This window comes from Planococcus citri, chromosome 4, assembly GCF_950023065.1.
Source record: "Planococcus citri chromosome 4, ihPlaCitr1.1, whole genome shotgun sequence".
NCBI classification, from domain to species: domain Eukaryota; kingdom Metazoa; phylum Arthropoda; class Insecta; order Hemiptera; family Pseudococcidae; genus Planococcus; species Planococcus citri.
Window position 1 is genome coordinate 42,736,905 of NC_088680.1, and position 15,131 is coordinate 42,752,035.

Genomic DNA, 15,131 nt, shown 5'->3' on the forward strand with positions numbered 1-15,131 from the left:
ATATTAGATTTGAACGTGTTGTAGCTCTTCTTACTCGTAGTTAGGTAATAGGTATACCTATATTATACAGATACGAATATAAACTATAATAAATACTCGTATTATAGAGATTCGAATACCTGATAAATATTATTATATCCCGGATGATCCAAATCGTGACAAATGCATGAAGTAATTAAGACTAGAATGTCAAGCACGGTGAAATGTTTCAGCAAGTCTATTTTCAGTATCATCGCGTACATCTATAATATAAAATCACAAGGGGTAGAGTAGAGAGCGATATTAAAACACATACGTTGAAAAGCGACGTAGGCTATATGGTAGATAGGCAGGTAAACGTGAAGGTAAAGGTAAAAGGTAGCAAATATTAAATCTCATTAAATCAGAATATGACACGCGATCGCGAATAATTATCGTCAAAAAGAAACCAAACCCACGCGCAGCTTACCATTTGAGTGACGCAGAAACTGTGCCTAAAATTATGGAATGGTACTTCGTTGTAATTTTTATACACTTGGAATAGGAAACACTGCAGTTTGCCGGTGTTTATGCGGAATGTGTTTATTAGATCGAAATCCGTATACATAAAATATAACAACCTAAGTATCTCCTCGTCGCTACACTCGGTGCAATCGAATGATGGCAGTCTTAAGCATTTTAATACTTCCGTCGATAGGCTTTCGTTACTGAAACATAACAGAAATAAAGGTATACGATTAATTTGAGAAATGGAATAAATGTACCAAGTGTCCTAGATTAATCTTCGAGAGGATTGGGTGGAAATTATTAAAGGGGTAGCAGGACTCTGATTTGCTTCTCGCTTAAATTTTACGTTGAGGACTTGGAGAGTTTTCAAAGACGCTGAATCCAATTTTTATACCATTTTGAGTCAAACTTCAAAAATATGTTGGAAAAATGTAGAAGGGAACTCATAATTTTCTTATTCATCAGTTGAGCATCAAAATACAGGTTTTTGGAGGTGCTGAAATAATTTTAAATATTATTTCGGGTGGAATTTCATATATGAGGAGAAAAAAGATGATCGAAACTCAAAATCCTCAAATTTTTCGAGTTTGGTGTCGAAATGTGAGGGTTTGAAAGCGTGAATTCATTTTTGACATTTCCAATTAAATTTTGAGAGGAGTAAAAAAGGTTTAGTCTTCCCCGAGGCTGAGTCTATTCCTGTTCTCTGTCTCTACCATCGTTTTAATCTTATACAGTAACCCTATTAACTGTCGAAAAGTATTCAGTTGGCGTGTTAAAAATTCACTGCTACCTACAGAATTATTCAGAGGTGACCTTGCAACCTATCACAATAACTCAAGTTTGAACTCTGCAAGATATTCAAATGCTTCAATGAAAATGTTTTTTGAGCATTTTTGAAGAATTTTGAGCCAGGCATTGGAACATAATTTTTCAGGATTTTTGAAAAATTGTCATGTGACCTATCAAAATACATTACAATTTCGCGAAAAATTCAAATATTACAACGGAAATATTTTTGAAGCATTTTTCAAGAATTTTGAGCCCGAAATTTCTGCCATGAATTTTGGAATTTTTGAAAAATTGTCATGTGACCTATCAAAATAGATTAAAATTTTACGAGAATTTCAAATATACCAACGAAAATATTTTTGAAGCATTTTTGAAAAATTTTGGCCCGAAATTTCTGCCATGAATTTTGGAATTTTTGAAAAATTGTCATGTGACCTATCAAAATAGATTGAAATTTCGCGAGAAATTCAAATATTCCAGCGAAAATATTTTTGAAGCATTTTAAAAGAATTTTAAGCCCGAAATTTTTGTCATGAATTTTGAAATTTTTGAAAAATTGTAATGCAAACTATCAAAGTGGATTAAAACTTGACGAAAAGTTCAAATATTTCGACGAAAATATTTCAGCATTTTAGAAGAATTTTGAGCTCAGAATTGGGACATGATTATCGGAATTTTAAAAAAAATTGTCACAAGACCTATCAAAATAGGTATATTAAAATTTCGCGAAAAATTCAATACTTCGACGAATAAATTTTTTAAGCATTTTTGAAGAATTCTAAGCCCAAAATAGGGTCATGATTTCTGAAGTTTTCGAATAACAGGCCAAACATTTCTTACAAAAAAAAAAATGTTAAGTACCTGAATTTCATTTCTGGAGTCACTTTTTGACAATTGTATTTAAAATATGAGATTTCCCACAGAATTTTAAATCTTCAATCATTTTTATGCTCAGATTTTGTGCAAGTCAAAGAGGTATAGTTAGGTAGGCAATTACTGACTATTTGAAGTAGGCAGGTAGGTAAGGAATTTTTGGTCCTCCGAGTCATCTCATGCGTAAAAAATCTATGTATTCTCACCAAAATTAGATCTTAATATATTTTTACATTAAAAAACGACGAATTCGTTGAGTTACATCTTTTCTGTCTCTCTTCATCTCAAAATTTTTACTCAAAATTATATCAAAACTGGATTCAATATCTCATAAAACCCCACATTTTGAAAACCAATACGACGAGTACAAATATTTTGAGTTTTTCCCTTCCCTTTACCCCACTTCTAAAAAATTTCTGTGCTGATTTTTTTTCAATTTTTTGATAAACTTTTAAAAAATTTTCCAAAATTAAAAAAATCTAAAAATCCCCTAAGAGGTTTAAGAATGTCTCGAAACCATCATCAATCGATTAGGGAGAATCCTCGGGGATGATACAGAACGACTCAAAATACCATCGGTTTATTTCAGCGAGGTGGGGGAGATCAAAATTGGGTAACCTTATAAACCAAATCTCAGATTTCTTCCTTTTTCTAATGTAATTTTGATTTTTTTCATGGAAAAATGAGTCAAATTTGAGTTCCAAACAATGCATTAAAAACAAAAACAAAAAAATGAAATTCAATACATGAATTTGGCTTATTTGTCTGTCGATTGGGGGGGGGGGTCATGAAAATAATCGGATCAAATTTGTGTTTAGCATCTTTAAAAACAAACTACATATTTTACATTAGGTATCATAACTTCGAAATGGTTGAGAGATTTCTTACAAGTTGGATTGTTACGGAGAGGGAGGGGGGGAGCTGAATCATTTTCAATGAATTTTGAAAACACAAAATAATTATAAAGATTAAAGAACACTGCATTCAAGGTGATTCTTCCTGTCAAAGTTCCTACTGATAAAATCCGTCAGTTTGGTAGCCCTGGCTGAGAGGAATAAAAAGTATCCATGATGGCTATCTCTTCATGGGAGGATGCCACGAGTATCCAAAATGTACTGTCTTACATTTCAGTAAACATTTCTCTGATGAAAATGTAATTTTTTCGGGGGGAGGGGGGAGGGGGATATGTAGAGTGAAAACCAAAAACAAAAAGTACTCTATTCACAAACAAGATTTTTCAGCATGGAAAATTCAACTCTTTTCACTCTATACAGCGTTGTATGAACTGGATCCGGCTCATTTATGACAATTTAGTAAAATTTTGGTTTTTTCACATTTTTGATACTAAGATTTTTAAAAAATTCACCGAAAATCAAGACAAGCGCTTTAAAACCTGAAATTTTGGGTGGTTGTGTTTTTTTGTGCACTCTTTCGATTTAGTTTCATTCAGTTCAAAAATGCTTTTGCTCGATGGGGAGACCTATAGCTCTCTTGTGAGAAATTCAAGTCCCTCCTAAATTTTGATTTCCAAAAACTTTATCACCGCAGTCCCAACGATGAAAAAAAAACTGAGGAAAAAGTAACCACCAGAAAACCTGTCACATTCAACACGACTTTTCAATAAATGAGTGTTTTTCGCCCTTTTAACTCGTACTTATTTATTATCGGTCCATTTTACGGAAACCATTCGACAGTACAAGCACGATACATTTTCACCCTCTTTTACTCTAATACCTATTACGAGTATTTTAGCAAGGCGCAATCTTAACATCATATCTTCACTTCACATGTATCATGGAACTATACAGCCAAGGCAGGAAGAAGTATTACAATTAGACATTATATAGCCAAGGACGGACCAGGACCGCGCCATCGCCAGGCTGCTTTATACACTTATACAGCAACGCACCCGGTGCCATTTTCATTTCGCTAACATGACCCAATGTACATTTGATAAATAACCCTTCGGCTCAGCCTCCTTTTAATGCAATTACTCTTAAACGAACAATAAAACGGTTAGCGTTTGCTTTAGCCTTATAGCCACGTCGCTGTCGCTGCCGCTGCCAGTTCGCAAGTCGACTAGTGAAAAAAATTTAAGAACTCGAGACACGTGCGCAAAAAAATTCATTTCTTGTTTCGGGGCGTTCACGGGGTTGGAAAATTTAATAAAAACACTCCACCTTTAATAATACAGTTAAGGGCATTTTTTTCTACCGACTCGTTCATCGCCATTCAAAGCGACGAAATAAGATATAAAGAACACACCGAAAAAAAAAAAGAAGAGAGAAAAAAGGTTCAACGCTAAGAATGACGCTAAAGAACATAATATTCTTTTTCACGAGATATTAATTTTTGCCGAGTTCCGAGCGCTAACGTTGGCGCGAATTAAAACGTATTATCTACTTGACGAGTAACTTTTTCATATGACACCATTTTTTCCTCCCCTATATATTCTTCAACATATACAGTCATTTTTTCCCACTGTTTTTCCTACTCTTCTCTCTCTCTCTCTCTCTCTCTCTCTCTCTTCGATACACGTACACTTACACGTAGGTGTACAGCTATACTATGAAGAGGTAGTCGCTATATAAGCACACTATAACATAAAAAGGAAATGAATCTCTCGAGTTTTTCGACTCAGCTCTCGTCGTTGTATAGGTACAATACGAGAAAGAGAGCGTGCTGCTGACAAAGCACGCGAAAAAAGGGGAGGGGGTACAGGGGCAGAGAAGAGACTAAGTTTCCTACACACGACGATGATGCTGGCGTTTCGGCGCGAGAAACGTAAATTTACGAGTATTAAAGGAGAGATCTCTCAACATTGCGAGCGAACCTTTTCTCTCTCTCTTCGTCTGGTTTAAGCGTTTTCACAACATCAAAAGCGAATAGCGAATTTTCGTTTTCGGACCGAATTATCCGCCGTACCGTGCTGTGTACTACGTACTACTTCCCTATAATAAAATACACCCTAGGGACTAATGAAATAATTAATTTACACTCCGCAAACGACGATGCGATCCCATCTAACGGTATTTTTCAAACTACTCGAAAAAGCCTTCCCCTCCAGCCACCTCCGTCTCCTCGCCCCCTTTAATTTAAATACGAATTTATAACCCGAAATAGACCACTGGAATTGTGCACGTCTGTAGTACATAGTAGAACATAAATTAGCTGGGCTGCGTCTTCGTCATCGGATTCGGATGGTCCGATGTAGACGACGACAACGATGTGATGCTGAGCTTTTCTACAGCTTGTATATGCATGTTTGACAATTTTATGTTTAAATATTGTTTGTTAGGTTAGGTTGGGTTAGCGAAAGGTGTGTCGGAATACAATGTAGGTACGTACGCACACTTACCACAATTTTAAGAATTTCTCTCGTACTTCTTTTTGACGGGCATCGCTCAGTCTGCGATATTTCAGTTTACGATGGGCTGGTGATATTTCATTGCTTGCATCTGTAAAATATCAAAATAATGATGCATTAGTGATAATCGATGTTAAAGTGAAATTAAGATGAAAATTTGTACATCTATGTAGTTCATATTCTTAGAACATTGCTTAACATCTACTCGTATTTATAATGAATTGACCAAAGGCGGAAATTATGAATCTGAATTTTGAGAGAGAAAAAAACAAGTACATACTTAATTAAAATCTACATACCCACTAGATATAAAACAGGGTGTCTACCAAAATTTGATACTCAGAAATCGCGACTTTTTTTCAGTATCTTCCACTCATTTTCAACGGAAAAAAAAAATGGGTTTCCAATTAAGCTCACACGGGGGGGGGGGTGTTTATGGAAGGACAACATTCAATCGTTTCCATGTGACATACAAAATCTACATACATAGATATAAAACAGGATGTCTACCAAAATTTGATATTCAAAAATCGCGACTTTTCGCTACCTTTTTTTGTGACTTTTTTTCCAGTACCTCCCCCTCATTTGTTAACAAAAAAAAACTGGGTCCCAATAAAGCTCACATTTTTTGGGGATGGGGGAGGGGGTTTATGGACAACTTTCAATAGTTTCCATGTGACATGACATGCAAAAATGTATGAAATACAAAGTACATGGCAAAAAGTTGTCCAAAAAATGATATTCTCTTATCGTGTCATACAAATTTTCGAGCTTTTCCTTTTCTATCAACTTGACTTTCTTCAGTTCTAAAACTTCAATTTCTTTGATTGTTCTTTTTCTAGTCAAGCAGAAGAGGAAAGTATAACAGTGCTGCACAGAATCTGAAACACGGTCTGGGAAGAGGGAAAATGGCCTAAAGACTGGACTACATCCGTGTATGTACCTCTGCATAAGAAAGGCTCAAAGATGGCATGCTCGAACTATAGAACTATATCACTGATATCACATGCAAGCAAGGTACTACTGGCAATCATACACAAGCATATCAAAGCGTACATCCTGCCACCAATCCCATCAGAACAGGCAGGTTTTGTGCCAGGAAGAGACACAAGAGAACAAATCCTAAATGTACACCAAGTGATTGAAAAGGCAAGAGAATTCAACAAGCTAGTTTACATATGCATGTGCTTCATTGACCATGAGAAGGCATTTGACAATGTGAAGTTGAAGATCCTCTGGAAAACCCTCAAAAAGCTCGGAGTACCAGTGCACCTTGTCAGTCACATGGAGAGTCTGTATGAGAACAACGTGGCACAGGTGAGAGTTAAAGGAGAGCTCACCAATCATTTCCATACAGCAAAAGGAGTGAGCAGGGGTGCATACTCAGCCCAATTCTCTTCAATGCATATGGAGAATGAGTAATGAGAACTGCCCTAGAGGATTGGGAAAAAGTAGTCAGAAAATGGAGGAAAGACATCATCAAACTTTTGATACGTGGAGCGGATGTAGGGCTTGAAAACCGGATAGATATCACTCTCGGTTTTGGTTTTGGTTTTTTAAAATAATATGTGAGGGCGCATACGGAAAGGGACCTAACGACCAAAAAAAAAAGTTCTCTGAAATTGTTGTAGGAACCCTGAGTTCCTACAACAATTTCAGAGAACTTCTTTTTTTGGTCGTTAGGTCCCTTTCCGTATGCGCCCTCACATATTATCTCTCTCATTCTAGTTTTGCTTAAGGGGTTTGATTTCAAAGGAATCAGTTTCAGTTTTGGTTTTGGTTTCAGTTTTTTCTCCATTTTTTACAGGGAAGAAGGCTGAAAAAGTGATCACATTTTCAAATACTTTGTGTATGTGACTAGAAAGCTGCACTTTGGCATTTACCAAAAATGCAGTATTATTTAGGCTAATTACCTGAAAAATTGCAAAACCAAAACCAATTCAGTTTTCAATCGGTTACGCTCTTGGTTTTGGTTTTGAATTTGAGAAAATAACGCTCCCAGTTTTGGTTTTGGTTTTAGTTGTGGGAAAATAACGCTCCTGGTTTTGGTTTTGAGCAATTTTAATCGGTTTTTGGGGGTTTCGGTTTTGTTTTCGGTTTGCAAGACCTGCGAGGATGACACAACTCCACTTGCAGAGACACCAGATGAGATGAAAGAGATGCTCCAAAAAATTGAAAAAACCAGCAATGAGGCAGGTCTGAGGGTCAACAAAGGAAAAATAAAAATAATGATAATTGACTGGGAGCAAAAGAACAGACCTGAAATCTTGGATTGATGGTATAGAAGTTGTACAGGACTTCGTGTACCTTGGTTGGCTTGGTTCATTAATAACGAATTGAGGAGGCTCAGCTGGAGAAATCAGGAGAAAGTTGGCCATAGCAAAGAAGAAAGACAGCAATGGGAAAGCTCAACCAGATATGGAAAAGCCACAATATTACAAAGGCCACAATACTGAGAATTGTAAAAACGCTAGTCTTCTTCATCTTCCTGTATGTGTCAGAATGCTGGACAGTACACAAGGTAGATCAAGATAAAATCAACGCATTTGAAATGTACTGCTACAGACACATGCTAAGGATATCCCGATACATAGATGGCAAGAGGGGAAGAGGAAGATCACCCACCAGATACACAACTTGATCAAGAAAACTGTGAAAATGTCACTGGGACCCGGTTGGCAAAACGGAATTTTTTAGACAGTGCATCTGAATAGGGATATGACCAAAACGGCAATATCTGACTGTGGTTGTGAGTATGGATCTGACTAGTCAGATCCACACTCAGATCTCCACTCAGTCTTCTGACGAGTCAGCGCCATCTTGGAATATCAAAAAAATACTTGTTTCTGATTGGTTGATTGTAGTCAGACTGCGAATCTGATTGTCAAAACGGCAATTTCTGACTGCAGAAATGAGTAGTCAGATATCACCAGAAATGTGCCAATTGGGGAGAATACACAAGAAAGGCCGAGGACAGAGGTAGCTGGAGGGAACTGGTTGTGGGGATTTTGTAGTCGCTATGTCCAGATACGGGTAAGTGAGGAAGAAGAATACCCACACTAAAAGTAGCTTACTATGGATTGTTTTACTGCTGTAATATGTCGTATGGACTTGCATTTTGGGGAGGAAACAAAACCCTGCGCGATTCATCTGTCTTAGGGAATGGCGATTCGAATCGCAAAAATTGGATTCTTTTCAGCGATCAACTCTGACATAGTAAATCGGTAATTTCAATCAAATTCCAACGTTCAGTATACCCATTCAAAGAAAAAGCAACCATCTCATCTTGAAAAAAAAACCTATTTTCATTCTCACTTATTCACTTATCCCTCGATTACAAAGATCAATGGCCTAATTACTGAAAGCTGCCCGAGTTGATTACCAGAATACTTCGCCTCTTCCCGACGCGTTTAATTATTCGGCGTAAAAAATCGCCGTTCAAAAATCACCATTATCAATGGAATCTTGGCGAAAATAAATTTAAATTCTAAGATTGCGAATGGTGCTGCGAAATTAACGTTTCACAAACAAAATTAATTAGCGAAAGCTTCACCTCCATTTAAACCGACAACGCTAACTAAAACATTTTCAAAATTGTCCCTATTTATCTCCGAACGCTTCTCGTACTGTATAAAACTTGCCAATTCGTCTGAGCTTCCATGATCTCATCGCTTTGTCCTGTCTTCTCCCTCTATTCGTGCTGTCGCACCCTATCCGGATAATTTTTTTATTCGAAGTAATTATAAACGAGCTAAACAAATCATCAAAAGTATTTCTAACAGATTCGCGTATCCTGTCGCGTATAATTAACGTTAGTTCGAAATTTCCCCGGAGTACTCGTATCGAAATTTATACTTGAGAATTAATTTAAAATATTGTAATTTGTTTTTACAATATGTAGGTGTGTTTGTGATGATCGACACTCATCCTTATGTTACATAGGTAGGTAGATACAGGGTGATATGTACCTTGTTCTGTCACCTTATCCTATATTATCATATTTTCATTTTACAAGTATTTCGTACTCGAATAATTCCAAAAGAGTCGCCAAATAATAGAAATTAGTCAAATCAGGCCTACCTATACTCGAAAAAACACCACACGAATACCACGAATCCTCAGCCTGAGAAATGTTAGGCATGTGTAAGCTTTATTGTACTTTCAACTTGCTGCCTTGTGCTTTCGTTTCGCTAATAGGCAACATGGGAGCATGCTTGTGGCGCTATAAGCTATTGAAAATTACGCACAAACTCGGCATACGAGAAGGTAGTAGAAAATCGTCTCTATGAGATCATGTCTCTCCTTATAACTAAAGCTGGAGAACGCGTGTTGTTAATCTCATCTCGTCGCGTATGTGCGTGTAAGAGTGTACGCAACAGCGCAAACATCGCCATCGTACTATCAAAGTACCAATAAACACGAGTTGATTGTGGAAAATACACGTACCGAAGAAATGCGAATATCTCGTTTGTGAAAAGAGAGGCTATAGGTAAGTATACTTTGAGGCATATGTGATGCGGTGGCTGCGGCGGTGTGGCGTGAATTCTTCTACAATATAATATAAAAGATATTACCGACACTCGCATACCTACTTTTCATCCTTCCAAAGGTTTCCTTTTTATCGTTTATCGCGCGTATGTATCGTAAACAGATCATAAAAAAAGAAAAAAGGGGCTAAAAAAGAACGTGTGCAGCGACCAACCAATGCTGAACTGCCTCCGGCGAAAAATATTTTTACTTAATTAAAATTTTAAACTCGGTGAGGCATTTTACAATGCAAAATTAAATTTTAATGCCAATTTAATGTTTATATTAACGTTAAATTGAGCCGCCATAATTGAGCGAATTTCCTTTAAAACGTATTTTTATTTATGCCGCTTATGGCGTTCGGCAGCTTCGAAGAAAGCTCCGTGCTATTGGTATAGAAACAATAACTTGCTAGATTTTATTGCCCATACGTTTTAAAAAAATTATCGCCCGGCAGATTTTTAAAAGCTGCTGTGTCGTTATTCGCCTCGTCGGTACATATAGCGTAATGTTTAATTTAAACGCCCAGTCGAGCGTTTACGTCTCTTTGCGTCGTTTACGAAAAAAATTACCATATTCGTTTGACTGTAATAAAAATGGCAAAAAGGCCTAATCGAGTTAGTTAAAAATGATGCCGAGAAAAATGCACCTTGATTTACATTCATTTTTGAATTTAAAAAAATGGTATTTAATTTTACGCGGTAATGAAAAGGTGTCTATGTAGTGAATCTACATACAAATATTTTCCTCTCTTGGGAAATTCAAAGGCGAAAAATATTTTTTTTGAATTTTAAATGTGAAACTTTAAAACGTATTAGGTTGATTACACATTAAGGGTCATTTCACGTCAATTCGACCAAGAAGTGGTAAGAGGAGGGTCGGTGATTTTTTTGAAATTTTTCCTGTGGAAAGACCTTCCGAAGGGACGACCAATGGTGTAAATCTCAGCCCTGTAGTCCTTTTTTAAAGGCTCGTCATTTTGTCAAGACGATTCTGCACAGTGCACACGGTTCAGACTTGACAAAATGGCGATTATTACATGGCCAAAATCGTTTGAAATCTCCGATTCCCAACGATCACGCTAATTCCGTTGAGATTGAGATTTTTGTGGCTGAATTAGAAGCTTCATCGAAGTCGTACGCCGAAGCTGTTAGAAGCCAAAATCGTTTCAATTTGAAAGACCCTATGGACACCGCGATCCGTTCCATAGCCGCTAACAACGCACCGGACCTGAGTTATCAGACATCAATAAGTCTGATATTTTCAATCGATCATTGATCAGCAGTGGATGAGCTGCTGTTACATCGCCAGAGACATGTCGAAATCTCTCTGGAGAATTCTACCACCGAAAACGTCAGCTGTCTACATCATGTAGTTGAAGACAGCTCTAGTGTTCCAGCCAGGGCTGGTGGAACGGAACAGAACGGAACAAATAAACGGAACAATAAACAAATCAGGAAAAAATCTCATTCAGAACGGAACAGAACGGAACGAAACGGAACAGAACAAAATGAACAAAACCAGAACAGAACAAAACAGAAAAAAAAATGGAACGGAACGGAACAGAACAGAACAAATTTCAGCTTTCCAAATTGCAAATTCCATCTTCATTTGGTAAAATTTAGTGGGAATTTCGATTCTCAAAAGGTCAATAATCTGCTGGAAGGTTGCAGAAACTGCAGAATTACTCAAAATGGCTGAAAATCATTTTCAATTGATTCGGCGGGACAAGATTTAGTAGCACATTCCAAATTTTGGTTTTCTAGATGAATTTTCAGAATTTTGTAAAATTTTGATTTTTTTCTCATGTTGGGACAAAATTTGAGTTGAAAAAAATTAAATTCATCTAAAAATGAAAACAAAATGCACTTCAGTTTTTGAAATTTTCAGAATTTTGGATGGTGTCAAATTTGGCATGTTAATTTGTTCATTCGATGATTTGATCTAGCTTTGTCTAGTTCAATTCAAAAATTTTTCTGCCAGGTAGGATACCCCCCCCCCTTTTTTAAAACGGAACGGAACAGAACAAAACGGAACGGAACAGAACAGAACAAATGGAACGGAACGGAACAGAACAGAACGGAACAAAAAAAATGATGAGCAAAACGGAACAGAACAGTAAAAATGCGAAGTGATTTGTTCATGAACGGAACGGAACAAAACAATCATTTCGGTCACCAGCCCTGGTTCCAGCTCGCTGAATGTCTGAGTATGTTTCACTCGACAACTGGCGTATCTTCTTTGAAAATGCTGACGCGGCAATATTGTGGATCAAGGTAGCTGTTCGAGTTGCTAATCCGAGTTGATCGCCGCTTATGTTGCATCTTTAACCGCGACCAAATTTGAGAAAACATGATTAACGTTCATCATGTTAGATTTTTGAGTAGTTTTAGAATTTAGATTAGTACTTGATAATTCTCGAATTAGGGAAAGTGTTAAAAATAACTAGATGACCCATTTTTCGCGCATACTGCGCTCCTCTTCTAGACGTGAATTGTTCATTTTGAAAATTTTGAAAGTATCTTTTTTCGCCTATAATTCCCAAAAAGTCTTGCTTTTTGCTAACATTGTTATTGTTGCTTTTTGTCGGAAATTGTGAAAGTTTATGGCTGTTTTAATAATTGACAGAAAAAAAATTGTTTCAAAGCAAAAATTCCAATAATTGTTACTTTTTCATCAAAAATAACCCAAAGCGTAAATTGTTCTCTAAAATATCCTGAAAAGCATCACTCTGTCATCGCTTTATCATTCATTAAAATAATGTCCTACTTTTCTACAAAAATTGAAAAAAAGTATCAGCTTTCTTATAACAATTGCCTGAAAAGTCATGGTTTCATTTAAAGTTGGCAAAAATTTCAAGTTTTAGGCAAAATTGCGAATTAGGCTACCTACTTATCACTTTTTTAGCAGAAGTTGCTGAAAAATTCCAAAAATACTTGTTTTTTTTCCTACAGTTGAAATGAAACTAACACATCGGATTGGATCTAATACCACATAACTGAAAATTTCAAAGTTTCACTTAACTTTGACCTGGAACTTTTTTAAGCTTTCTTCAAAACTGCAAATGTGTCAAAATGTATTTTATGGCGAGCTTTTTCTAAGAAAACTATGAGTACTCTAAATATTGGTTCGGTACTGGAGAATACTTCAATAAAATACTTACTTGACACAATTTTAGAAATATTCCAAGATTTCCGAGTCAAAAATGCAATTAGGAATTTCCTTAAAACGTGATTCTAATTTTGTCAAGGACTCACAAAAAAAAATTCAACCCCTCAGTTGAAAAATCTAAACTCCTACATACAACAGTAGAGATTTTCCCAAATAGTCTGAAACTTGCATAAGTTGATGAAAAAGTGAGATGCTAGATATATCCACTCTAGAACTCAAAAAAATGAAACCATGGTTCCAGGATTAATTTTGATACCCAATGTGCTAAAAATAGCACTTTTTCATGTGTACATCAACACCGTTGTTTTTCTGTTTTGAGCTATTTAAAAACTTTTTAAAGATCCCTTCAGAAACTTTTCAACTTTTGATAAAAACCATCACAACTAAAGTTTAAAAGCTATTTTCAAATTAAAATATTATTGAGTAGTAGAGAATACTGATTGTATGAAGCTTTTTCATGTTTTTTAAGCTTTAGGATTTCATTTAAGCTTTCTTCAAAACTGCGAATGTGTCAAAATGTATTTTATGGCAAGCTTTTTCTAAGTAGACTATGAGTACTCTAAATTGGTTCGGTACTGGAGAATACTAATTTTTTATGTCATATCTGAAGCTTTCTAAAAAATTTTTAGCTTTAAGCTTTCTTCAAAATTTCACGAATATGGTCAAAAAGTATTTTTTGGCAAGCTCGATATAGGTAGACTATACATACTTTAAAATATTCATTGGGCACTGGAGTATTCTAATTTTTACATTATATCTGAAGCTTTTTGAACTTTTTTCAGCTTTAAGCTTCCTTCAGAATTTTGCAAATATGGTCAAAAAGTATTTTTTGGGGAGCTCTTTTTAGGGAGACTATACATACTTAAAATATTCATTGGACACGGGAGAATTTTAATTGTTCTTAAATATGAAGTATGACGCTTTTTGAACTTTTTAAAGCTTTAAGCTCCTCCATGACTCACCCCACAACCTCACCAAAAAAATGACTCCAGTTTCGAACTCTACGACCTCGAAAACATATCAATCGACATATCACACGATAATATAAGGAACATTTGACATTTTGAGCTTTTTTGAACTTTAAGCTTTTTTCAAAACTTTACGAATATGGTCAAAAAGTATTTTTGGCAAGCACATTCTAGGTAGACCATACATACATTAAAATAGTTATTCGGTACAGAAAAATTCTAATTGTTTATGTCATGTATAACGTTTTGAACTTTTTCGAGCTTTGAACTTTTTCCAAAATTTTACAAATATGGTCAAAAAACATTTTTTGGCAAGCACTTTCTAGGTAGACTATACGTACTCGCGCGTATACATCGACACAGTCATTTATACTGCATTGAACTTTTTGAGCTTTTTAAAGCTTTTCAAAGCTTTAATCAGAACTTTCCGAAGTTTTGATACCACAACCACACCAAAAAAATGACTCCAGATTCGAACTGTACGACCTCGAAAACATATCAATCGACATATTTCACAATAATATAAGGAAAATTTGACATTTGAGCTTTTTTGAGCTTTTAGCTTTTTTCAAAACTTTACGAATATGGCCAAAAAATATTTTTTGGCAAGCACTTTCTAAGGTAATTTAAAATGTTTATGGGATATTGAAGAATTCTAATTGTTTATGTCATGTACAAAGCTTTTTCAACTTTTTCGAGCTTTAGGCTTTCTATAAAACTCTTAACAAAATATGGTCAAAAAGTATTTTTTGGCAAGCTCTATCTAGGTGGACCTTAAGTACTTTCGCGTATACATCGTCACGCTTGTTTATACTGTATCAATTTTTGAGCTTTTTGAAGCTTTTGAAAGCTTTTTTCAAAACTTTTTGGACTTTTGACCAAAACCTGCACATCTACGGGTCAAAAGCTTTTTTTTGAGACATCGTCAAACAAAATCGGTTCGGCGGTTC

General features: G+C 35.8%; 1 protein-coding gene across 1 annotated transcript in view; it reads right to left on the minus strand.

Annotated features, from left to right (window-relative positions):
* Pde9 (phosphodiesterase 9) overlaps positions 1-15,131 on the minus strand; it is a 92,165-nt gene that overhangs the window by 7,761 nt on the left and 69,273 nt on the right. The window contains exons 6-8 of the mRNA XM_065364769.1: positions 5,507-5,606; positions 449-686; positions 120-242 (exon numbers count right to left, since the gene is read on the minus strand). Coding sequence (XP_065220841.1) covers positions 120-242; positions 449-686; positions 5,507-5,606 — 461 coding nt within the window. The remainder of the gene's footprint in view (positions 1-119; positions 243-448; positions 687-5,506; positions 5,607-15,131) is intronic.